Source organism: Neophocaena asiaeorientalis, unplaced genomic scaffold, assembly GCF_003031525.2.
Source record: "Neophocaena asiaeorientalis asiaeorientalis breed wild unplaced genomic scaffold, Neophocaena_asiaeorientalis_V1.1 scaffold40, whole genome shotgun sequence".
NCBI classification, from domain to species: Eukaryota; Metazoa; Chordata; class Mammalia; order Artiodactyla; family Phocoenidae; genus Neophocaena; species Neophocaena asiaeorientalis.
Genome location: NW_020185335.1, coordinates 10,576,703 through 10,599,721, shown reverse-complemented (window position 1 = coordinate 10,599,721; position 23,019 = coordinate 10,576,703). Strand labels below are relative to the sequence as shown.

Below are 23,019 nucleotides of genomic sequence, written 5' to 3'. Positions count from 1 at the left end.
ATCAGGAAGAGGTAGGACACTTTAGTACAAAGAAGCAGTAACCAACTTGTGTCCATGGAGCTTAACCATAGATGAATCTATTAGTATTAGTATCAGTATTAGTATTACTGCCATGTCCACCTAAGGAAGAGCAGCTCAGATGGATGAAGGAATTCTCCCCAGCAGAGTATTGAGAAACCAGGGTTTCTCAACTAATGTCTGATATTTCTTAATGACATCTTGATTAGCAAAGAAAAAAAGAGACTTAGTTAGAAAATTCTTTGACTTGGTGTCAAAAGTTTAGGATCCCAAGAAACAGTGCCCGGCTCAGGTAGAAAGGAGACAACACAAATGAGGCCGTTTTTAATCTTGGAGGGACCACAGGTGGAACTAGAGATTTCAGGAGTGTTCTTTCACATTCCCAAGAATGTATGGTATGCATATATCCAATTAGCTGTATTTTTCAATCCTCAACAGGGCTGAGGATATATTGCCCCAGATGACTGCTGCACAGCATAAGAAGAAAGATGTTCTAGACCTAGGGATTGTGGGATGGGTGGGGAGGGGAAGCTGGTGGTGCCAGAAGGAAGCAGAGCTGAAGTAGAAATGGACAAAAAACTTACTAGAACAGGGACACAGTGGACTTAAGCCTATCCCATGTAGGAGAGAGGCAACTTGCTGTTTTCCTGAAATATGCTGTTAGACCAGCTTTGCCTGTTTGTGTACAGTTTGAAGTTTCATGTAAGGTAACCATTGGTAATATATATAATATATGTATACACATATATACACATATATATGCCTAATACATATATATTCAGGCAAAGATTTATAAATAGTGATGGTCACAGCAATATGATTTACAGCTGGGAGCTAGTGGAGGGAAACAACTGAATGCCATCCATTGGGGATAGCATAAGAGGTTTTTAACCATTTTTGTGTCATGGACTCCTCTGGCAGTTGGTAAATCATGTGGCATCCTTCTCAGAAAAATATTTTAGGAGCAAAAAATTTAAAAATTAGATTACAAAGGGAACTGATCTATCTATGGACCCCTTCGAGGCCTGTAGAGCCCACATTAAGAACCCCTGGAACTCAAGGATGGCTGACCAGTAGCATGCCATACCACACAGCCTTTCCACATGATGCTGAAGAAAGATATCTGAGGACTGAAAGATGTTTCTGAGACACCGGTGGTTTAAAAAAATCACTGAGTACCAGATGGTCATGTGTGGATAGTGTATGTTTAGGATACAGCTTCCCCAAGTGTAGGCCCCAGAACTGGGAGGGTCAGCAGACCCCGGGTGCTGCTTAGAACGGGGACTCTCAGGTGCTACTCCAGACTTACGGAGACCAAACCTTGGGGATGAGGCCAGGAATCTGTGTTTTCACAAATCTGTATGTACCTCAAAGACTGAGAGGCACTGTCCTGGGATGTCAACAGTGGTTTTCTCAAGTAGGGCAACTGGGGAGATTTTTCTACTGTTAAATAAGTGTCTTTTCTTTAAAGTTTTTACACAAACATCTATTATTCTTATAATAAGGGGGAAAAGTTAATAAAAAATGGATAAGACAGATTTATTCTATGGTACATTAGGAATGATTTCCAGACGCAAGGAACAAAATGAGAGCACCACTTGTAAGGAATTTCAAGTTGTCAAATAAATAACCTAAAAATTGAGCAACACAGAGCCTGTGAATTGTGTATATTAATGCATGGCCAAACATCAGCATTCAAAGAAGAAATTACTAAGAAATGTATTTGGAATGAACCTGAGGCTGGAAGGCCAACAGTGAACACAGTTGTTATGCATTTCTGAGCTGCCAGGAAAAAAAGAAAAGATTTTAAATCCGCGGCAAAGAAGGACTAAATTAAAATCCCTAGGCATGGATCAGGCAGGATTTGTGTTCAAACTTGGGAAGACACAGGGAAGGGACTTCGGAGAGTCTGCTGTCCCCTCAAGCCTGCTGCTGGTGCAAAATGAATCCATTCTCTGAAAGAAAGATCTTCCTTCCAGTCTGCATGTCCACCTCTATGAACATGCAGGTCCATCTGCTTCCTCTGGGAGAGCTGATCTCTTATTTCAAAGAAGGGCAGCACAGCAGCCTCACTCAAGTTGAAACTTTGTTGAGGGGGATAAAATAATTCCTTTACTTTCACAAAAGGTCTACCGACCCATAGCTATACCCAACATCCAGGTGGCTTTCCTCAGCACACTACGGAGTTGCTGTGAGGCAAGGACAACTTCTGTCTCATTCCATTTTTCTGAGTCACAGGATTGGGTCATGCATGGATCCTAGCTTCCCTAGCTATTCCCAGAATAGTTGTCCTTGCCTCACAGCCATATTCAGTTATTCTAAGCTCTCCAGACACACCAGCCTCTCTCTTGCCTCTAGACATTGGATCATGCTTTTCCCACTGCCTGGAAGATTCTCTTTCTTTCCACCTCCTTGCCTACTGGTACACAACTGTCAGGAATCCTCTTGGGAATCACTTCTTCTGTCTTCTTAACATCTCCACGCTCCAGAGCTCTCTATCACGGTGCTTATCTGCCTGTTTACAGGTCTGTGTCTCCCCTGGAATGGATGTTCTTTGAGGGGGAATCTATGGGCAGTAGCCAGTGCAATGCCAGGCACATAGTTGTTTGATAAATATTTCTGAATGAATGAATAAGTGAATGAATGAATCAGTGAGGCCCAATTTTTCAGTATAGGAAGAATATCTCCCTGCCCAAGAGGCCTTAACTGAGGCTTTTCTTCATGTCATGATCCAAATCACCCAAGACAAGAGGAAACACCCACAGATGGGAATGTTTAAACTTGCAACGAAGGGTCTTATATCTACCAGCTCCCCCACTACTGCTTACAGAGGCAGGCCAAGCCCAGGTGCCTGGAAGGCACTGTGCCCAGGGACCCAGCTCCACAGTGAAGTCTCTCCCCTGTAACTCCATTTGGAAGTGAGGGCAAGTTTCAAGCTAGAACAGGAAATAAATGTGGGTTTTTCATTCATCCGTCGCCCGCTGCAGAAAACCATCTATTGTCCTGTTTCTGTCTCCATCCATTTCTGCCTCGATCTTCTGCCCAGCTGGAACTGGAGGTCTAACCACAAAAGGTCCAATCCATTCCCCATGGCGCCCCAGGCCCTGCTCCTTCTCAGCCCTTGTTGACTGAGTCAGCTGTAGTCTTGGGGCTGAGAAAAACGAGCAGTGCTATCTCGAAATGACACCAAAGTTGGCCTTTTCTGCTTTCACTCTGTTCTTTGTGGCTCCCTTTGAACAGGGCTGTCAGCAGAGATACTGACAAAAAACATGTGGTCTGAAGGGAGAAAGTAGCTTTCTTTACAGCAAAGAGAGCCGTTTTCGGCTTGTCAACACGTGGTCTACTCTTTAAGCTAAGACATGACCTCTGGCCTCGACTCAGTGTGCAAACACACACATCAAATAAACATTTGTGTGGTTAACCCTCATTTCTCCACACTTCACAGAGAATTTTATCTCTACCTTTCTCATTTTCCAGGTAGAATTGGGACAACTGTCACAGAATTTGTCAGCCTCGGGAAACTGACTCAGGGAATTTTTGTGCAAAGGAGGAGAGGCGTGGAGGAGCTCAAAGAGCACAGGCTCAACGTCTGCGTCTAAACTGCACTGGCTGTGGGACCTTACACAAGTTACGTCGTGCACTTCAAGGAGCAAAGCTGTCCAGAAACGACCCTGGTGCCCACTCTGGACAAGCAACAAGCTAAAGCCTGGGATGGGTGGCTAATTGGGTAAGCCACTTCCCCAACTGGAGGTTCCACTCGAGCACTACTCCACATGGGGTCAGTGTATCCTGACCCTATCCAGGGTCACGTTCTACGGGCCCAAGGTCACTGGTATGCTGGAGCCAGCTCCTACTGCTTCGTGAAAGCCAAGTGTTAAATATTCAAGAATTTTGCAAGTTGGCAGCTTGTAATTTGCCACTGCGGAGGTATTTACACCAGAGAGAGCATCAAACCCTACAAATCAGGGCTCCCCTTGTCCCCAGGAGCCAGTTTACTAGTAAACCACTGCCCCAGGCATCTGGCTTTGGACATCTGGAATCTCGGATGACTCCTAGAAACCTGGGTACCTGCACTCAGGCTGCCAGATACCCTCAGAAGTCTGATTACCTGTTCACTGGCCAGCTAAGAAGGGAGAACCATGGGAGCAGAGTGTCTTCTCTGGCAAACCTATCCAGTGTGCTCAGCTGTCTGCAGAGGCCCTAGCACCTCTCTCTGCAGGATGCTGGGGAATGGGGAGCAGTGCTTCTCATCTTTGGCTGACCCCTGGCTCGTATGTGTCCTTTCCTCTGCCTCCAAACAGCCTATTCCTTAACCCATGCCATGTGCTATTTTGAAATCCATCCAGAACCCTAGTACATGGTAGATGGCAATGCTGCAGGAACTCAACTTACATGACGCAGTCTGTACCACAAGTAGACTACAAGTCTTGCACGGTGCTTGGCCTCAGTTTCCTCAATGGTACAACAGGGACATAAGATTGGTTGCTGAGGGTACGTGTGGTTTCTGCATGTGAGCGTGCTATGCAAACAGCAAAGCCCCACGGAAGCTACACATTCGCGTATGTTATGCTGCAGAAATCATTGAAGAGTCCTAGGGTTCAGTACTGCCACTCTTTTACCTGTGTTACCTTGGGCAAGTTACTTAACTTCTCTCAATTTCGACTTCCCCCCCTGAGAAATGGGTGTAGTACCTTATAGGGTTGTTATAAGACCTGCACAGGACAACAATGAGAGCCATGTTTGGCTTAGATCCTGATACTCATCTGATGTGGAAGACTAGTAGAATTTGAAAATTCCTCAATTCTCCCACTTCTAGGGTGCTAAATCAAGCTGAAATGCCAGATCCTTTAACGTTCTCGAATAATTAAACATAAGTTCGGTCTGAGGCCAAAAGTACAAAACAATAAAGCCCTAGGAAACTTTCACATTGAGAACTGCACGGTGATACACTCAGGGCTAAAAATATTGCTTCCTCTATAGGCTAAGATGCCTTTATTTGCTGGATGTATATCATGGAGGGCATTTTTGCATATATATGTATTTGGCAAAGAACCAAAACAACTCAATTATGTTTTATCATTAATTAAACTTTGCAGAAAGAGGGCAACACTTGCTAATGGTGAATATAAGCTTTCATTAGACTTAGTCAAAATAAGTTAGAATTAACTCTGCTCAGTTGTGAATAGAAGTTTTGAGTTTTTTATTTGAGTAGATTAAAAATGTCATTGCATGTATGAGCAAATGCAGAAATAGAGTCACTGTCTTTTCTCACTCTCTCTTTCTGCCTCTTTTTACTTTTTCTCTCTCTCCCCTCCTCCCTTTTAACCACCCCATCTCTCTCTCCCTCCCCCCTCCCTCCCCCTTTACACACACACACACACACACACACACACACAATCCATCAGCATCAAATCTATCACGATCTGCTAAGGATGCTTCTATGACCTGACATAATGGTTGACTGCCAAGCAATTTATCTGGTAGCCTCACTGCCACTGTGGAAAATTAAAATTTGCTGGAAACATCCAGACTGATCATATAATGGTCTGTTAATTCCTTTCTAACAACAAACCAGCTATGGTCACTTAAATTAGTAACCAGTGAATACCTTAGCCAACCAGCCATACACCTGGTTAGAATTCAAGTCAAAGAATATTTGAGTCCCTATTATGTGTTAGGCACTGTACTGGATCACTCACTACCCTTGGGAAATTACAGTTAATGGGAAGAAAAATACAAAAGAAACTATATTGCTGCTCAAAATGTGTTCTGTCATCAAAGAGGTATAAACAAATATGTAAAGGAGCTCAAACAAAAATTCCATGGAGGAGACCGACTGCTATATTTAAAACAGAACCTTAAACCAACAAGAACCTACTGTATAGCACAGGGAACGCTGCTCAATATTTTGTAATAACCTAAATGGGAAAAGATTTGAAACAGAATAGATACATGTATATGTATAACTGAATCACTTTGCTATACACCTGAAACTAACATAACATTGTTAATCAACTATGCTCCAATATAAAATAAAAATTTTTTTAAATATAGGCTTTAGCCCAGCATTGCCCAATAGAAATATAACACGAGCCACATAACTGAGTTAAAATTTTCTGGTAGCTGCATTATAAAAAGTGAAAAACAAAAAAACATGAGATGAATTTTAATCATAGCAATATATCCAAAATACTTTTATTGCAACATGACATCTACATGAGGATTATTAATGATACATTCCATTAAAATCCTAACTTACATCTCAATTTGGACATGATATTTTCAACAAAAGTATTTAATCTGTATTTAGATTAAAATTTACAAGATAGATTCAATATCTTATAATAACCCATAATGGAAAATAATCTGAAAAATATATATAGATGTATAACTGAATCACTTGGCTGTTCCCCTGAAACTAACTATATTGTAAATCAACTATACTTCAATTAAAAAAAATTTACAGTTGAAAAGTCAGATTCACATGCAAGTTGTTCCAGTAACTGGATCAAGCAGTAGTTTTTAAGTTTAAATTAAAATTAGTTAAAATTTAATAAAGTGCAAAAATCCAGTTCCTCAATCACACTCGCTACATTTCAAGAGCTCAACAGCCACACGTGGTTAGAGGCTGCCATGCTGGACAGAGTAGACGTGGAACTTTCTTCAGTGATGCAAATGTGCCACCGGATGTACAACCTTAGAATGTAAATGGGGTGGCCCTATGGAGTGGGGATGAAGAGGGCATGTCCCAGAAAGAGGGAAGAGTTCAAAGTCATGGAAATATGAAATGCATACGTACAACTAGGGTTGCTCAATGTAGAAATAAATTCTGCTGGTCATCTCACCAAGAAAATTTTGAGCACTAAGCTTCTGGACATCTTAGATCACCTATATTCAAATTTCTCTCCTATACAATAACCAATGGTAACTTTTAGTCACTGAATAAAACTGCTACTTGTTTGAAAATGGGGAAATGAAACAGATATAAATTTTTGAGAAGAGGCATGTAGTTAGACTTGAATAAAAGGTGTGAAAAAATGGATTTTAAAAGGCTGATGATGATTATATGAAATAAATCAGGCAATAGAATGGAGCAAGGTACCCTAAGTCTACATTTCAGTAGAAAGGTGAGATGGAGTAGTGCTCGATGGGGATGCGTTTAGTATCAGCTTTCTGGTCCAGCTTCTGGGGATGCAGCTTGGCACCCATGGGTTCGCAAAGTGTTGCAAAGGACTGTTAAATGGAGTAAAGCAAATTTAATCCCAAGGCCATAAGACTCCTTAGCACCTGTTTGCATAGGTGCGCATAAAGGGGAGATACAGAGTTCTTGGATGTGGGGAGACCTCTAACCATGGTATACATCCAGAACCCTGAGAAATATTTAGGACCTGCCATAAATTGTCCTCAGGTGTGACTTACATTCATGACACAATCAAAGCAGAGTCCTGGTTGAGTGGTTTTCATGATTTGGTCTAATGATCTCTGTTGATTCCCTTTACAAAGAGTACATGGTCCCATTATGTATTTCTTCCATCCTGGGTTAAATATGTCCTTCTAAAGGCTCATTCTACCAATTTATAGGGGATATAAAAAAAGGAATTTCAGTAAAATGTACTTTCATTGGTTTTGATGAAAAGGGTTTGTGATGAAAATAGAATCTCTTAACAAGCACTTCATAAATGACTTGTCTTTCAAACTTAATATAAAACAGAATAAAGTACATCTCCAAAAGACCTCCTTGCTGCCTCACAGATTTCAAGTCCCCTGCTCTCAATCACCTCAAAAATCTCTATAGATGCAATCAAATATTTATCAGTGAAAATTGGTAAAACTGAGAAATTATTTATGGCCCAAATTTTGAAATAGTCATACACTGAAGGGGGAGGAAGAAAAAAAAAAAAGGTTATGTTGGGAACTACACATTTCTCTCCAGGGCACATACTCCCAGATCCTCCCTGCTGTCTAGAATTCAAAAATGGGAAGGAAATCACAGGTTTGAGGAAATGTGTTCACAGCTGGGTGTTTTACCCTTTTTTCAGAAACACTGAGAGATATGATGGAAAACCAGCCCCCAAATTCTAATAATTTAGCTACTTACCAACTAATTAATTATTTTGCAGATAGATAAAATATGCGTATATCAAAACTTCGCCTAATACCTAGAGCTGCCTGCATAGCTTTTTAGTGAATATGCAACTCTACGACGTGGCATGGCCTTCAACTGTGAAAAACCTCCCACGGGGGCGAATTCGCTGCAGCACCTTGCTTTTGATATCGTTACCCTTTAGTATACGGGTCTTCATTCTTTAAAGAAATTCAGATTGTGATAAAATATGACAAAAAAGAAAATAAAGAGACAAATACTTGGTCTCCATTCACCATCCTGAATTGTAAGACCAAAGTACTTTCCTGCCAACATGCCAGCTCTTCTGCCTTTTATAATAATTTTATACTTAAATTTAATTTTTCCCAACATTGTATTATGAAATTTCCAAACACGTAGGAAAGCTGAAAGAAGCTCACAGTGATCAACTGTGCTCATCACCTAGATTCCACCATTAACATTCTGCTCTACTTGCTTTGTCATATATCTATCCATTGATCCACCCCTCTAACCATCTTATTTCTTGGCACATTTCAAGGAATTAAACTTAGTTTTAATGATATTTTAAAAAAGTAATTTTCAGCAAGGACATTTCACTCCATGTAAGAGAATTCTCAGGTTGCACTCAGTAGCCCTGAGCCTACTGGTTAAGAGTGCAGACTGTGAAATCTCAGAGAGGTGGCACAAAGCGTGCCTCTGCAGTTAAGTGTGTGATTTCGGACAGGTTACACCGTCCCTCTGAGTCTCATTACCCTCATTCGGCACCTTGGAAGATGGTCCTCGGGGGGTTGTTATTATGAAAATTCAACATAATAGATGAAAAGTGCTTACACTTTACTGTGACATATAAAGAATTTGTGATGATTTTTTCTACTCTTCTCTAATCCTGTGAGATCAAGGCCTCTGTTTCCTTTGCCATTAAATCAGCAGCCCCTTGCACAGTGCCTTGTAAATAGCAGAGGCTGCATATATACTCATTGATATGAATTGGGTTAAATTTCAGAGGTTTTTCCCTCCTGGGATGAAACAAGTACTTATTATTGGAGAGAGGCAAGTGCAGTGGCTTCTAAGGCACGAGGCATAAGAAAGTTAGTTGAGGAAACGAGTTGGGAGCAGGAGATGAGACAAAGAGAAAAAATCTGGCCTGCAAAGCAACAGCGTTTATATCAAGTTTAGTGATAGAGCAGAATTCATCAGTGCCCAGTCCCAGTCCCTTGCACCTCACCTTTTCAGTGCACACCAGCTGCCATGATGCCTAAAGGCTCTCCCGCAAGCCTCAGAAGGCCACTGTGCCTGTACACAGAACACAGGGCATGATGGATGTGCTGGGGAGTTTAGACTTCTGGGAGCAGCCCTCAACCAGACGGACAGGGCTGGTATATAAATACCCCAGCTCCCTCCTCCGTGGACAGGATAACCCTGAGAGTGTGTCTTACACCATTTTCTAGCCTTTCTCCGTGGGATTACAATCCAGTCACCCACGGTGGTAAACAGGCCTCTCAACTGGCTGCTTCCCCTTTCCTGCGTCACTCCTTCACTCCCTTACCAGTATTACTGGTATAGAAATTACCTACATTTGAATTCTTGTCTCAGGGAACCCAAAGTAAGACAACTGTCTTTATGCCCACAGAATCTCTTCTTCAAATGCCATTCTACACTGAAATCTGATAGGTAATATTTATAAGATTAGAGCTGCCTGACTCGTAGAGTTTGGGTGGATGGGAGTGGTGACGTGTGGAGACCAAAGCCCTGCCTCCTGGGTCTCTTTTCCCTTCTCCCAGCCTCCCCAGCACTCAGTGAAGACTCCTATATCTTCTCCCAGCTCGACAGAGCCTTGCTTGTCAGCTACAGGCAGCGTTGATTAGGATATGATATAAGATGTAAAGAGACGAATAAGGGGAATGGATAAAAACAAGCAGAGACAAAGAGGGAAATGTGTTCCTTCACAGGCCTAAGAAGCATGGACAAACACATAATTCTTGCAAGGCAGTGCTGTTATTCTGTAAGAGCCGCGGGAGGCTTGGGAGGCTTCACACCATTACGACGTTACTGCACTACTGCACCTAGAAAAGCTGTTGTTCGTAGAGAACCCAGGCTGAAACCCAGGGTTGAACCCAGGTGGGCAGTACATAGGGGCTAAGGAGAGAGAAGTCTTCAGCTTGAAAAACAAACTGTGTTCTGAGGCTGTAACAAGTAAGAAACCATGCAGAAGAATGTCCTTAGTTAGCTGCATACTTATTGATCCATTATGTGTCTCAAGGAAAGAGCCTTGTGAAAACTCTCTAAACATACTGAGGGGGGACAAATGGATGGGGCTGAGGAAGCTTTAGGATGACTACATAACTTACTGTCCAAGGCTGGACAAGTTTAAGGGGAAAGGTGGTGCTCATAATGATTACACCAGGACAACCAAATTTCCAGGCAAGTGAGATGTGATAATTCACCCTTGTTGTAAACTAATTAATAGAACTGAAATTCTAATACTGAAAGTACTATGGCTTAGTGGTAGGCAGGGGAGGATAAAGTATTTTAGCTCAGACCTCCTTAAACCTGAGTGGGCGTCAGAATCATCTGGGATCTCTTAAAAAATGCTGGTGCTTGGTCTTCACCCCCTGACCAACTGAGTCAATTTCTGAGGGTGGAGACTGGCATCTGTATTTTAACTGCCCCAGGTGATTCTGACGCACAGTGAGGGCTGAAAACACCAAGCATACACGAAGGAGACCTGCAGAACAAGGGCGCAACTTGTGTCTCAAACTGTCTGGGGGCAGAGTCTTGCAGACTTGAGGACTCTGGCCCCTTGGCGAGTGCTATCCTTGGCTTCAGGGAAACCTACACAAAGGCGATGACAGAGGCTAGGGCTGTCCAAAGGGTCAGGGCACGTCAGCTTTACCACTGTCCTCTCAGAAGAGCTCTGCTTCCCTTTGCATCATATCCTGGAAACCTGGCAAGATTTTGCATCTTTGGTACACTGATAGTTTAAAATCATAAATATGGTTATTATCAGGATATCAGATTATGAATACTTCTAATTTCCAATAGAAATAGATTTCTAATAGTCCAAGTCACACTAACCTCTTGCCCGGGTCACTATAAAACCTTCCTTCTTGGCTGTTTCTGTGTGTCCATTCCTCCCTACCACTCTGCTCCCACAGATCGTTCCCTACAAGGCAGCCAGAGGGACCTTTCAAAAGGTCCAGACACACACACACACACCTGGGAGACTTTCCAGTGGTTTCTGGCTGCATGCACGATGAAAATCCTATTCATCACTATGGTCTCCAAGACCCACATGACAGGCCAACTTCTCTGACTTCAACTCTTATCGCTCTTTTCCTTGTTCACTACATTGCAGCCAACCAGGCATTTTGCTAGTCAAATCCACCTCATTCTTTCGCACCTCCAGGCTTTTGCACACGCAGTTGCCTCTGCCAAGAATATGGTTTTCCCGACCTCCCCTTGGCTATCCCTTTCTCATTCTTCCCGCCCCCACTCAAACGTCAGGGACACGACCCAGCTGCTCCCGGTCATTTGTGCCGAGATTCCCTCCTCCCTCTTCACCCTGGTCCTGCCATTTACTCTTCTTCACATCACCCCGTGTCTGTTACTCACAGCATTTGTTATCCTCTGGAGTTTTCTCATGTATTTACTCATTGAAAAAAATCTATCTCCCCACTAGAACACAAGCTCTATAACCATAGGGGCTTGGATGCTTGTTCACACCTCCACTAAACCGATCTCAGTCTTGCAGTCTGGCATATAACAGGTGCTCCTCATTGATTCAACGAATAGATAAACAATCCAATAGCACCAGCCATTCAGATCATCCACTCAACTAACCACCATTGCTCAAATTCCGAGATCATTGAAAAATATGAACTGGTGAAAATTCAATTCTCCATGTTGGCTTTCCTATGGGGAGAGGATGTGCTGACCAGGCAACATCAGTATTTCTGCCTATTTAACAGTGACTATTTCTTCCTGGAAAAGTTGTTTCTCTGATTCACGTGACAGTGCTTTCTGGATCTGGTTAGTATGGTTTAGTTCCTTTGAACTACTTTTGCTTTTAGAGAGCTGACCCAATGGTGCTCCTGGACCTACACATTTGAAAACTAGGATGTAAATAAAAGGACACATACATCATCCTGGTATACTAAGGGGACTTAACTGGCTGATGGCCTGGGCATCATCTACAAAAGCGGTGAGTCTATTTCTTAACCAGAGACATCCTCATGTCACAACTCTTACATCATTATCTACCATGTAGATCTCAAAATCATGACAAAGGTGTTGTTGTGTTTTTTTGTTTTTGTTTTTTGTAAATTCCCTTTTTCATGACCTTTGACATTCTTTTCTTGGCAAAAAAGTTTGGCCTCTTACCACAGAGGACCTGAGGCCAATTCCTGCTGGTCGCCAAGCCAGTCGGAGTCAGCTTGTCTCCTGTATGCTCATCTCACAATAAAAGCATGCTTTAGCGGTTTTCTTTTGTCTGACTTACCTTGCCAACATCTCTTGGGAAAGGTTGTCTCTGATTCTCTGGAATTAAAATGGGAGATACCACAATGGACCTCTTTTGTCTTGGGACAGGAGAAGTTCTTTCAAATTTAAATATATCCTAAAAGAGAAAAAACAAATCAATTGACTAAAATCCCCCACGGAGAAGATGTATCAGTCTGCTCTGAGATATGGCTCCTTTGTTGTGAAAGCATACAGCTGTTTGGACATTGTTAATTTTATTCTATCAAACCTCATTAGCGTTAGCAAGTACATCATTAGAATTATACTAAAGCTGACATTGTGATTCACAATGACTATCATTAAGCTGTTTAATCCCATCTTCTGAATCATTCTATTCACAGTGTCAGTCTTGATTTATACATCCTTCCATGCTTGTGTATTCCCACTCTTAATCTGTCAAGTGAGGAGATTACTTGGCTGGTCACTAACCCACAGAACTCTCTCACAATCACAAATGAATAGGGATGAGGGGTAATCACAGCATTCCAAACATAATGTTCCATAATGTCAGGCATTATGGAGACTCTTAGCCAATGTTCTGTCAAAGTCTGTTTGCTATTATTAGTGGGGCCACTACTGGAACTCACTCCCCACGCAGTATGTCCCAAACTGCAATCATTGGAACAACACGGTGAGAATTTCTGTCTCATCTGTAATTCACCTCTTTAATTGAATAAATGGATGCAAAAAGGGAAACTCTGTGTCATTATTTTAAATATAGTACCAGTATGGTTTCTCATAAAAAGTACGAAAACATAAAAATAAACAATGAGATCAATGATGTTATTAAATTTGAGCTGGACTTAGGTGGGTGGAAAGTTTCCTCTTTTTGAAAGGGAGATAAGAAAAGGCCAGAGGGGTGTTAAAGGGCTGTTAGCACTGAACTGAGACTTTCTCCTTGACCCAATCAGAGGACTTAAAGAGAATTAAAAATGGGATATCACTTTCAATATATAAACCAATCATATTCAATACCACACACTAAGATTACCTGAGGTACCACCAAAAGCAAGCATCTCAAACTCTGGACAATAAGTTCCTATGAAAATCATGTGGCAGGTTATATTTAAACACCATCACTGACCCATGCTCCATAAAAGTGTATGCATGTACATGTATATATGTTATATGATAGTGATATGGCTTTATACGTATACGATAGTTTTATTTTTATTATTTTAAAAAATATCTATTTATTTGGCTGCAGCAGGTCTTAGTTGTGGCACATGGGATCTTTAGTTGTGGCATGAGGCATCTTTAGCTGCAGCATGCGGGATTTAGTTCCCTGACCTGGGATCGAACCCAGATCCCCTGCACTGGGAGCGCAGAGTCTTAACGACTGGACCACCAGGGAAGTCCCAATATATAATAATTTTAAAGGAAACTCTATATAAGAAAAGTCAAGTAGGAAACAAGACCAGAGAAGGCTATGAAAATGTATATAGTCTTTCTCTTGATTTTGGTCAGATTGTAAACTGATGTTATTCTTGTGGAAAGTAATCAGGCAGTATTTATTTCTCAAGAACCTTACAAGTGTACATACCCCTTCACTCTGTAATCTCACTCCTAGGAATACATCCAAATGCTAAATTCAAAAGAGGAAAAAACTGAAAGCAGGAAGATGTTTAGTGAGACACTATTTATAAAGAGCAAAAATGGCAAACCACCTGAATGTACAATTGCAGGAGAAGGTTAAATTTGGGTCCATCAGCAGGAGACACTCTTAGGCGGTCACCAATAAGGCAGTTGTAAAGACCACGTTCTAACCACTATGATCATCATTTGACTGCTTCCACAATCACAACCACAAACTATTATAATAACAACAATTTATTAAACATGTGTTGGGCCATGTGCTATGCACTTTACATGTGTCTTTGCTAATATTTGCGATAAACTTCTCAAGTACATCCTAGCCGTCCTTAACCAATGAGAAATGTTAAGCTCTTAGAGGTTATATAAATTGCTGCAATTCACCTAATTAGCTGAGAGAATATGTAAGATGATATGTGTAGGAAAATACGGAATACCGTATTGGCTGCCCTCTACTTTATATAAACTATACTGAACATAGAATAATAATATTCAAAACCTCAATGAATAAGTCCAAATAAAAGACTGCTTGGGGACTTCCCTGGTGGCACAGTGGTTAAGAATCTGCCTGCCAATGCAAGAGACATGGGTTCGAGCCCTGGTCCGGGAAGATCCCACATGCCACAGAGCAACTAAGCCTGTGCGCCACAACTACTGAAGCCCGTGTGCCTAGAGCCCGTGCTCCACAACAAGAGAAGCCACCACAATGAGAAGCCCGTGGACCGCAACGAAGAGTAGCCCCCGCTTGCCGCAACTAGAGAAAGTCTGCACAGCAACGGAGACGTAACATAGCCAAAAATAAATAAATAAAATAAATTAAAAAAAAAACAACCAACCAACACACCAACCAAATAAATAAATAAATAACCCAACCCCAACCATGTAGAAAACAGCAGAGAAAGAAAGAGAGAATGGGACAGTGAGAAGACAATGAAAAACAGAGTGGATTACATCCATAAAACACTGATGTATAACATCTGTAAAGAGGCTTATTAGGGAATATGAAAAGAACAGAAAACATGCAAAATACGCGCAATATACGAATCTTATTTACAATAAAAAAAATCTTGAAGCTTGTATGAAGGAAAGTCTAGGAAAGCACTTTGAAAACATTTAAAGTCCTATGCAAATGTAAGGGACTGGTGATTCTATTCTATAATAAGAGCAAAGGTAGGTTTCCATTCATTATGACGGTATGTGTGAAAATGTATGTAAAGTAATGAAAAGCATACTCACTGTCAGTAACAAACATTCCATTGTTTGCAGTACAGAACTTATTTGTGTTTGCAAGCCTATGAATGGGTGACAGGTGACCAGAGAGGTAAGGTTCCTGAGTCCCCATTTCTACCTCTGGCGTCCTCCCAGCTTACCAGCTACTGAAGCCCCACACTGCCAATCCATTTCCTTCCCCCTCATAGCCCAGCAGCTTGGTAATAAGGACACCTGTGTAAACTCCCTGGCTCTAAAGTACCTTCGAAGAGAAGCAGGAGGCTCTGAGTCTCAGGATAGGAAACAGCATCTGGAAAGGAGGGGGTGGAGGTAGAGTGGCCAATTGTAGAGAGGCCTCTGTGTGCACAGGACTCTCTGAGCCCACCATGGTGGGCAGGACTGGGGCATCCTTTTTCTTCCAACTCAACTTTTTTTGTGTTACAATGGCAGGGACCTCAACAAAAAATTGGTCCATGACCATGATTCTATGTCTGCAGCTCCACTTCTGTCTTTGTGATTTATGTGTGTCTCTATTAACTATGTGTTTGTGGACAGATGTCTACCTTTGGTCAGGTCTGTGGTAATAAGTCTGTCTGTGTGCTCTGAAGCCAAGTGCTTTTCTGTGACTGGGGCCATGGAGGAGCCATAGCATCTAATTTGATTGACAAATACCATATGCACATCTAGGCATGTGTGTGTTTGTTTGTATCTGTCAATCTATAATGTGTAGCCTTTGAATGCAACAGGATGTGGCCGTGACCTCAAAGAAAGACAAGATGGAAGCAGTGAGGTTTAAAAGTATGTGACTAATTCAAGAGATGTTTACAGAAGAAGAGACAGAGGTGCGGGAAAGAACAGAGCATCAGGCTAAGAGAGGCTGTGTTAGGACTCCCTGTCTTCTGGTGTTGCCATTACCAAGTGAGAAGTAAAACATTGCCTGCTATATCAGTAAATAAAGGATCTAGCCAGCACATTATAGCTGCCTGGACGGTGCAGCCCAAGGAAACTCAGGATGAGAAAACACAGGATGCTGGCCCCAGATAGCTGAGGTGCATATCAAAGGAATGATTTCAATGAACCCAGACTCTTGCATCTTCCCATACATAGAAAAGTGCTAAATTCCTTAACTTGAGATATCTAGTTTTCTTTTATTAACAGTAACCTTTTGTTCCAACTACCTGGTGTTGTTGAAAAACCTCCTCTATATCCTGGCTTCCCCCACTTCCTCTTCTGAACAGTTTTCTCAGCCTATATCTGAGATGCTGTCTCTGGGCTTGAAGTCCTAAGAATGTTCACCATATAAAACATAACTTTCAACTTTTAAGTTGTGCATCTTTTTTTTCAGCTGACACAAGATAGTGGGTAAATAGGAAAAAGGCAGTTCTGGGCACAGATGATGGGTGTTGTGACTTTGAGGGCAGCCAACATAGTTTTCTAGAGGGTGTATAAGTAGCTGCATTCGGGAGGGAGAGATGAATGGGGACAAGAAGTGTCACTCACGTACAAGAGCAGCTAGACGTGAAGGAGGAGCTGACACCATCCAGGTTATGTGGAGGGAAAAGGGAGGAACTCAATCATCCCATGAGTTTCTAAAAGGCCAGCAAAGGCCAAAGAAAGGTTAGGTGGCAAAAGGAGGAAAACCAAAAGGACAAAGAGATGAGGATTTCAAAACGGAGAGAGTGCACGGCCATATCACACAACTCAGGCGTCCCCTCCAACAGGCTGAACACTATGAGGAGGCTGTCGGGCTGACGATGAACAGGTAACTGAGGACTTTAGGAAGACAACTTTAAGACTGTGTTAGGGTCCAGGGTCAGAGGAACCAATGAGAAGTGAGGGCTTTGGTGAGGAAGGAAAGAAGCTGGAAGAAGTTGGAAGTTTGTCAGCTCAAGGGGAGACCAGGAAGGGTGCTGGGCTGCAAGGCAGGGGTCAGAGGCAGGCAGCCATAGAGTTGGGTGAATGAAGACACAGAACGGAGGTGACCCCAGAGGGAGACGGATGGCTGAAGGCGGTGGGAAGGGAGTGGATCAACGGCACGACCAGCCCCAGAGAGGACAGGGAGGGCTTTAAGGGGAATTTCCCGTTTGTAAATGACGGTAACTCTCCTGTGCTCTTGGTTATCGGAATGAAATGAGAAATGGCACTTGAAGGTGGTCTGCACCCTCCAAAGAACAGCACAAAAGCGAAGGATGGTCTTATTCATACCAGGACAGCGGATTTGAGGAAATGAAGACAAGCCACTCGGTGCCTTTTAGGAGTGAGTAATTCAGCTGTGGGTGGCCTGACGCCAGATCTTAAACAGACACTTGCAGACAGGCAGCCACCTCCAGATTTCTAGACTACTAGACACATGCACACTTACATCAAAGTTCTCTCTCACCAAACACAAGCACTCATGCACTCGTGCACGTGTACACACTCAGAATCCATCTGATAGGGTCACACACATACACTGACACACACACGCTCATTAACAGATGCACATGCAACAGACACACATCACATGCCTAGACCCAAGGACACACATAACACACCTTCCCCTGCAAACTAACACAGTTCCCTCAGCCACAAGAACACACGCAGACACGGGGCACGCAGAGGCAAGTGCACGACTAGCCATGCGCCTTCAGTCGGTGACCAATGATCCATCCACATCTTTGAGCCTGGAAAAGCCGGAGGCTTGCGGGAGCCTCATCCAATCTTGCTTCAGTCAAAGGGCAGAACTCTGTCCTCTGGCAGACTCACTCATGCAGCGTTTTACTACAGGGAATTGTCACCCTTACATAAATATCTCTCGTCTCCCATGGGCTGACTGGGGCCTGTGTCTTTCTGTCGAAGGGTGTTGGGGTTTACAGTCTCATTTGCTTTCCTCCCTGATTCTCAATCTCAGGAGAAATTGGCAGTGCATTAAAAGCAAGTTTCATGCTACATCACACAGTCCCAAAGAGCACCTTGGAAATAATGAGGAGGCCCCTGCAACTGTGAGGGACAGGGGAGGGGTTGGGGTGGGAGGGGAGGATGGGGGCCAAGGGAAGGAGGAAGCAGAAAGGATGAAGAACGTGACAAGGAGAGAAAGAGTGGATTTATTTTCATTCATTCATTTCTTCAGAAACTATCTGTGGATCCCTTCCTTCCTGCCAGGAGTAATTCTCGGCATCTGGGAGAGTGTAGTGCCCTCATGCAGCTCACATTCTAGATGGAGGAGACAGTGAACACGGTCCAGGAGAACAGATACGCAGGGAGGGCTCACTGTGCACAGAGGAGGGGAGGCCAGGACGGGCCCACTGGGAAGGCGGCCTTGGAGGATGAAGCAAGGAAGGCACCCTGTGGCAGGACAAGGCACCAGCAACAGCAGGAACAGACCCTGGCAAGTGTGCGCTGCAGGGAGGCCTGGCCTGGAAGAGCGGGGGAGACAGTCCAAGGAGCTGGTAAAGGGAATTCAGATCCTGCGTGGCCAGCCACATAGACTGCAGAGAGCACTTGGGCTTTTACTCTGCGTGAGATGTGAGTCACGGGAAGGTGTTTTGTTTGTTTCTTTTTGTGGGTGGGTTTTAAGCTGAAGAATGACATGAACCCACTTACATTTGCATATATATCTACACACACATATTTCATGTTGGCTGCCGTGTGACGAACAGATTTTCAGGGTTAAAGTAAAGAAATGTTTATCTGTTGGGTTTCTTTTTTCCAACCCTGTCTTCACAGAGCACTGAGATTCCTCCTGAAATGCAAATCTGAGCTTTCGATCTGGGGAAAAGGAGACTTGGGGGTCAACTTTCCCTGGTTGGAGTCCCTCTATCCTCCTTCCTTCCCACAGTATTTTTAATGTATTATCTAGGTACAGTTTAAGTACCGTTACATTTACCCATTTTAAGGGGGCAATGCAACGATTATCAGGAAGTTTACAGAGTTGTGTGATCATCACAAACTAATTTTAGAACGTTTCCACCAGCCTCCAAAGAAACCTCATGCCCATATGCTCACTCCCCTGTTCTAAGCTCCAGCCGCCGGCAACCATCAGTCTACTTCCTGTCTGTACACATCTGCCTTCTCCAGACATGTCATAAAAGGGAATCACAGTATGCTTTCACAGTATTTTCATGGACTCTGCCTCCACTTCATAGTTGATTTGAAGATCATGAAGCAGAAAGGGATACAGTCAGTGGTAAGGGGTGTGTAAGGCCGGCCCCCGCCTCCAGGTGCGACCATGCTCGGGGGCACCCAGAGTCCCAACTGGCCCCAGGCTGGCCAACAGCCCTGCTGTAATCGCAGTCCGTGTCTCCTCCGTTCACCTCTTCCCACTGCCGCCTCCTGCTGCCCTCATCTCTCTGTGGATGCAGACACCCCTCCCCTTCTCCACAAAGATCTCTGAGTCGCAAGGTTTGTTCCCAGGGAAACCACCTAGGACACCGGCAAGGCAAGAGCTGTCCAGGGTAGAGACGAACTGGGCCAGTGTCCCAGAAGTGAAGGGGAACAGAAAGGTTTGGGCCCGGACTGGTGTTCTACAGCTGGGACCGCTCTCCATGTTTTGGCCGTCACTGCTGCCTCCCTCCACGTCCAGCTGAGGGCTGAAAAGTCTTCCAAGAGCCACTCCAAGAAAGTAGTGAGATTTGAGAGCAATAGCCCTGCTCTCTTCACAGTGAACCCAAGGCCAGACAGCAGCTCGGACCTGTCTTGCTACCTGGCAGAGGGCCCTCATGAGCCAACACCCAAAGGGGCAGGAAGTGGCCAGAGAACTCATATGTGCCCGCCCTAGCTCATGTCTCTGCATTAGGTAATAAATGCGAGAGAAAAAGAGCAACAATTTTATAAAGAAGCCACAAGCCACTGCCTTTGTTCTCTCTCCAACTTTGTAACTTTTGGGCAAAATTATGTGCTAAGAGAAGTTATTTTAACAGGGAAAAGCATCGTAGATGCTGGCAGCATCCCTCTGGCTGAAGCAGGGAGTGCAGGGAGGGCAGTGCCACCTGAGACTTTTCAGCCTGGCCTGACTGTGGACAGTCTTGTAGATCATGTTGGGAAGGTCTGATGTGCTTCCCAGGCAGCGGGGAGCCTTTACCGGTTTCGTGCAAAGGTATGATGCTTTGAGTTTGAATTCCATGTCTGGTTGAAAGATCATGAGAATTATTCCTTTGATGAGTTTGAAGCCTGGGTTCTGGACTCAAGTCTGAAGGTCACAGCCTATTCCTTTTTTACCTTTCTAATCCTAAAATATACTTGGCATCGTGGCCCTGGACTCACTGAGTCTGCCAAAGGAAACACTGCTATTTAGTGAGTAGCTATTATGTGCCAGGCACTGTGCTAGGCACACTGTGACATTATCTCATTTAATACATCCAACAACTCACAGGTAGAACCACCATGCCTGTGTTCCTGAGGTTCAAAGATATAAGAGACTTATCCGAAGTCACTTAGCTCTTAAGTGAGAGATGGGAACGCAGGCCTCTGTGACCCCAGTGCCCCCTGATCCAAGCAGGATGCTACTCACCTCCCCAGGGCTGTGCGTGGAGAGAGCTCCTTACTCAAGTATAACTGGAGAATCACAACTCTAACTTCCGCAGAGGATACGTAGCAAATGTCAATCAGCCTCCGGCTAAAGGGAGCGCTATACCTTTCCTGCAGGGGGACAGTTTAATTGTCTGTAAATTTCTGCAAATGAATGGAGCAGCAGAAATCAATCTCCACTTTATCCCATTCTTGCAGCTGATCTCAATGTGCTGAAAGGTGCTGGGAGGACGGTTCTGTGCTACTCAGTTCGCATTTCATATGCAATCAAATGCACCATTCAGCCAGCGTTGCTGTACCTGGGGTGAGATTTAAAGTTTGCTTTATTACCTCCCGGGGCTGAAGTTTGCCTACTTAAAGGAAGAAACAGTCCACAAACACCAAACTTTCAGTGGCAAACTGAGGAAGTCGGAGGGCCGATATAGTAAGTTTGCATCATTTCCAGCTATCTATTTTCCCAATATTCTGGAGGCCAAACGTCAGCTGACCTGAGTCATCTGTCGCAGGTTTACAGGACAGAGTTATGCTGACAATAAAATGGGGCGATATGGAAATTGTCCATTAGTATGGAAATGTGTATTGTGGAGCTAATTTTAAAGCTAAGGTGGGGTGGGGAGATGATGGCTGGTGGACTCCTAGGGTGCGGCGAAGCCAATCTGCTATTGTAAATTATGCCACACCTGCTTTTCAAGGCCTGCTGGCACATAGCTGGGAGAAATGGGTGCAGACCACTGTTCCCGAGAGTCCCCAGGCACCATGGTTTTCCAGAAGTGACCACCAGTGACATCAGAAATGATTTCTCCAGTAATGAGTCACTATCAGGGGCTTTGGGGATGTCTGATCCCAAAACAAGAAACCTCACCAGTGACTGACAGTCCATAGCAGAGCATCTGAATGATTAGCACCAAAGAAGTAATAAATTCCCAATAAAAATAAATGTGACGGTCATTTCTGTTAAGTATGTTTAGGGTGGAAAAGAAATGGCTTTGGCCAAAGTAATCAACAGAGAAAAGGAAGTTTTACCAGAGGAGTTTGCAATTTGAGTGATGATTCCAGAAGTTCTCTGTCCAGCAGCCAAACAGATGTTTTAAAACATTCTCCTTCCTCTCATTAATGCCGTTATTTGCTTCCCCTTGTGAGAGGATGAAGCCGCCAATGTTACCAAGGCCAGCGAGGGCCAGCAGGCTTGGCTCCCAATGGCGCTCCGACTTCGGGCGCCCTTATTGTCCTCCTGGCTGTGCTTCTGCAGCACAAGCCTCCTCGGCATCCTCAGGTCGCAAATGCTGGCTTCAGGGCTTTCCACCTACTGTTGTTCCTCATCATTCCTCCCTTCTTGTGCCTGGCTGACCCCCCCGGATGCATCCGTGTACTCCCAGCTCAAGCACCCCTTCTAGACTCCTTCAGTCTCTTTTGCTGGGGGGGATTGCCTGAAGCCTGCCCGTTACATCCAGAGCTCTTATTCAGCTTCTGATTAATCACACATCCACTCAGTGTTTATCAATGTCTGCCTTCCACACAGGCTACCAGCTCCATGAGGCCAGGCAGCACGTCTTCCTGGTTTGCCGCTGTGTACCCTGGTTCCCAGTACAAGGCCAGGAACATAGCCGGTGTCCAAAAAGTATTTTTAAAATACTATTAGATAAAAAAATTATTAAATGAATATAGGGTTGTTGTAGAACTCGGATAATCCAGGTAATGGGCTTAGCATAGTGCCTGGTTCAGGGTATCTGCTCCACAGTTATGTCTGATAAGTACATGAATAAAATGCCTATGATTCCATGTTGATTTCCTCCTCAAGCCAAAAACAGCCTCTGTAACAAGACAATCACCACACACTGTTTGGATTCTTTGGCCCTTCAGTGTTTTGTGAAGTCACTGAGTCTACAGAAATTTTTTAGAAAATTCACTCCTTGGACTGCCCGGCAGAAGACCATAGCTTTCTGGAAGAAATGACAACTGAGCTGAGACCTGAAGGCCAACCGGGGTTCATCCAGGGATACGAGGAGGAGAGAGAGTTCCTGGCCAGGGACCAGCAAGTGAAAGGGCACAGAGGCAGAACATGGCCAAAGACC

At 43.8% G+C, this 23,019-nt stretch overlaps 1 protein-coding gene across 1 annotated transcript in view; it reads right to left on the bottom strand.

Annotated features, from left to right (window-relative positions):
* CDH13 (cadherin 13) overlaps positions 1–23,019 on the bottom strand; it is a 991,194-nt gene that overhangs the window by 533,340 nt on the left and 434,835 nt on the right. Inside the window, exon 4 of the mRNA XM_024735819.1 lies at positions 12,621–12,737. Coding sequence (XP_024591587.1) covers positions 12,621–12,737 — 117 coding nt within the window. The remainder of the gene's footprint in view (positions 1–12,620; positions 12,738–23,019) is intronic.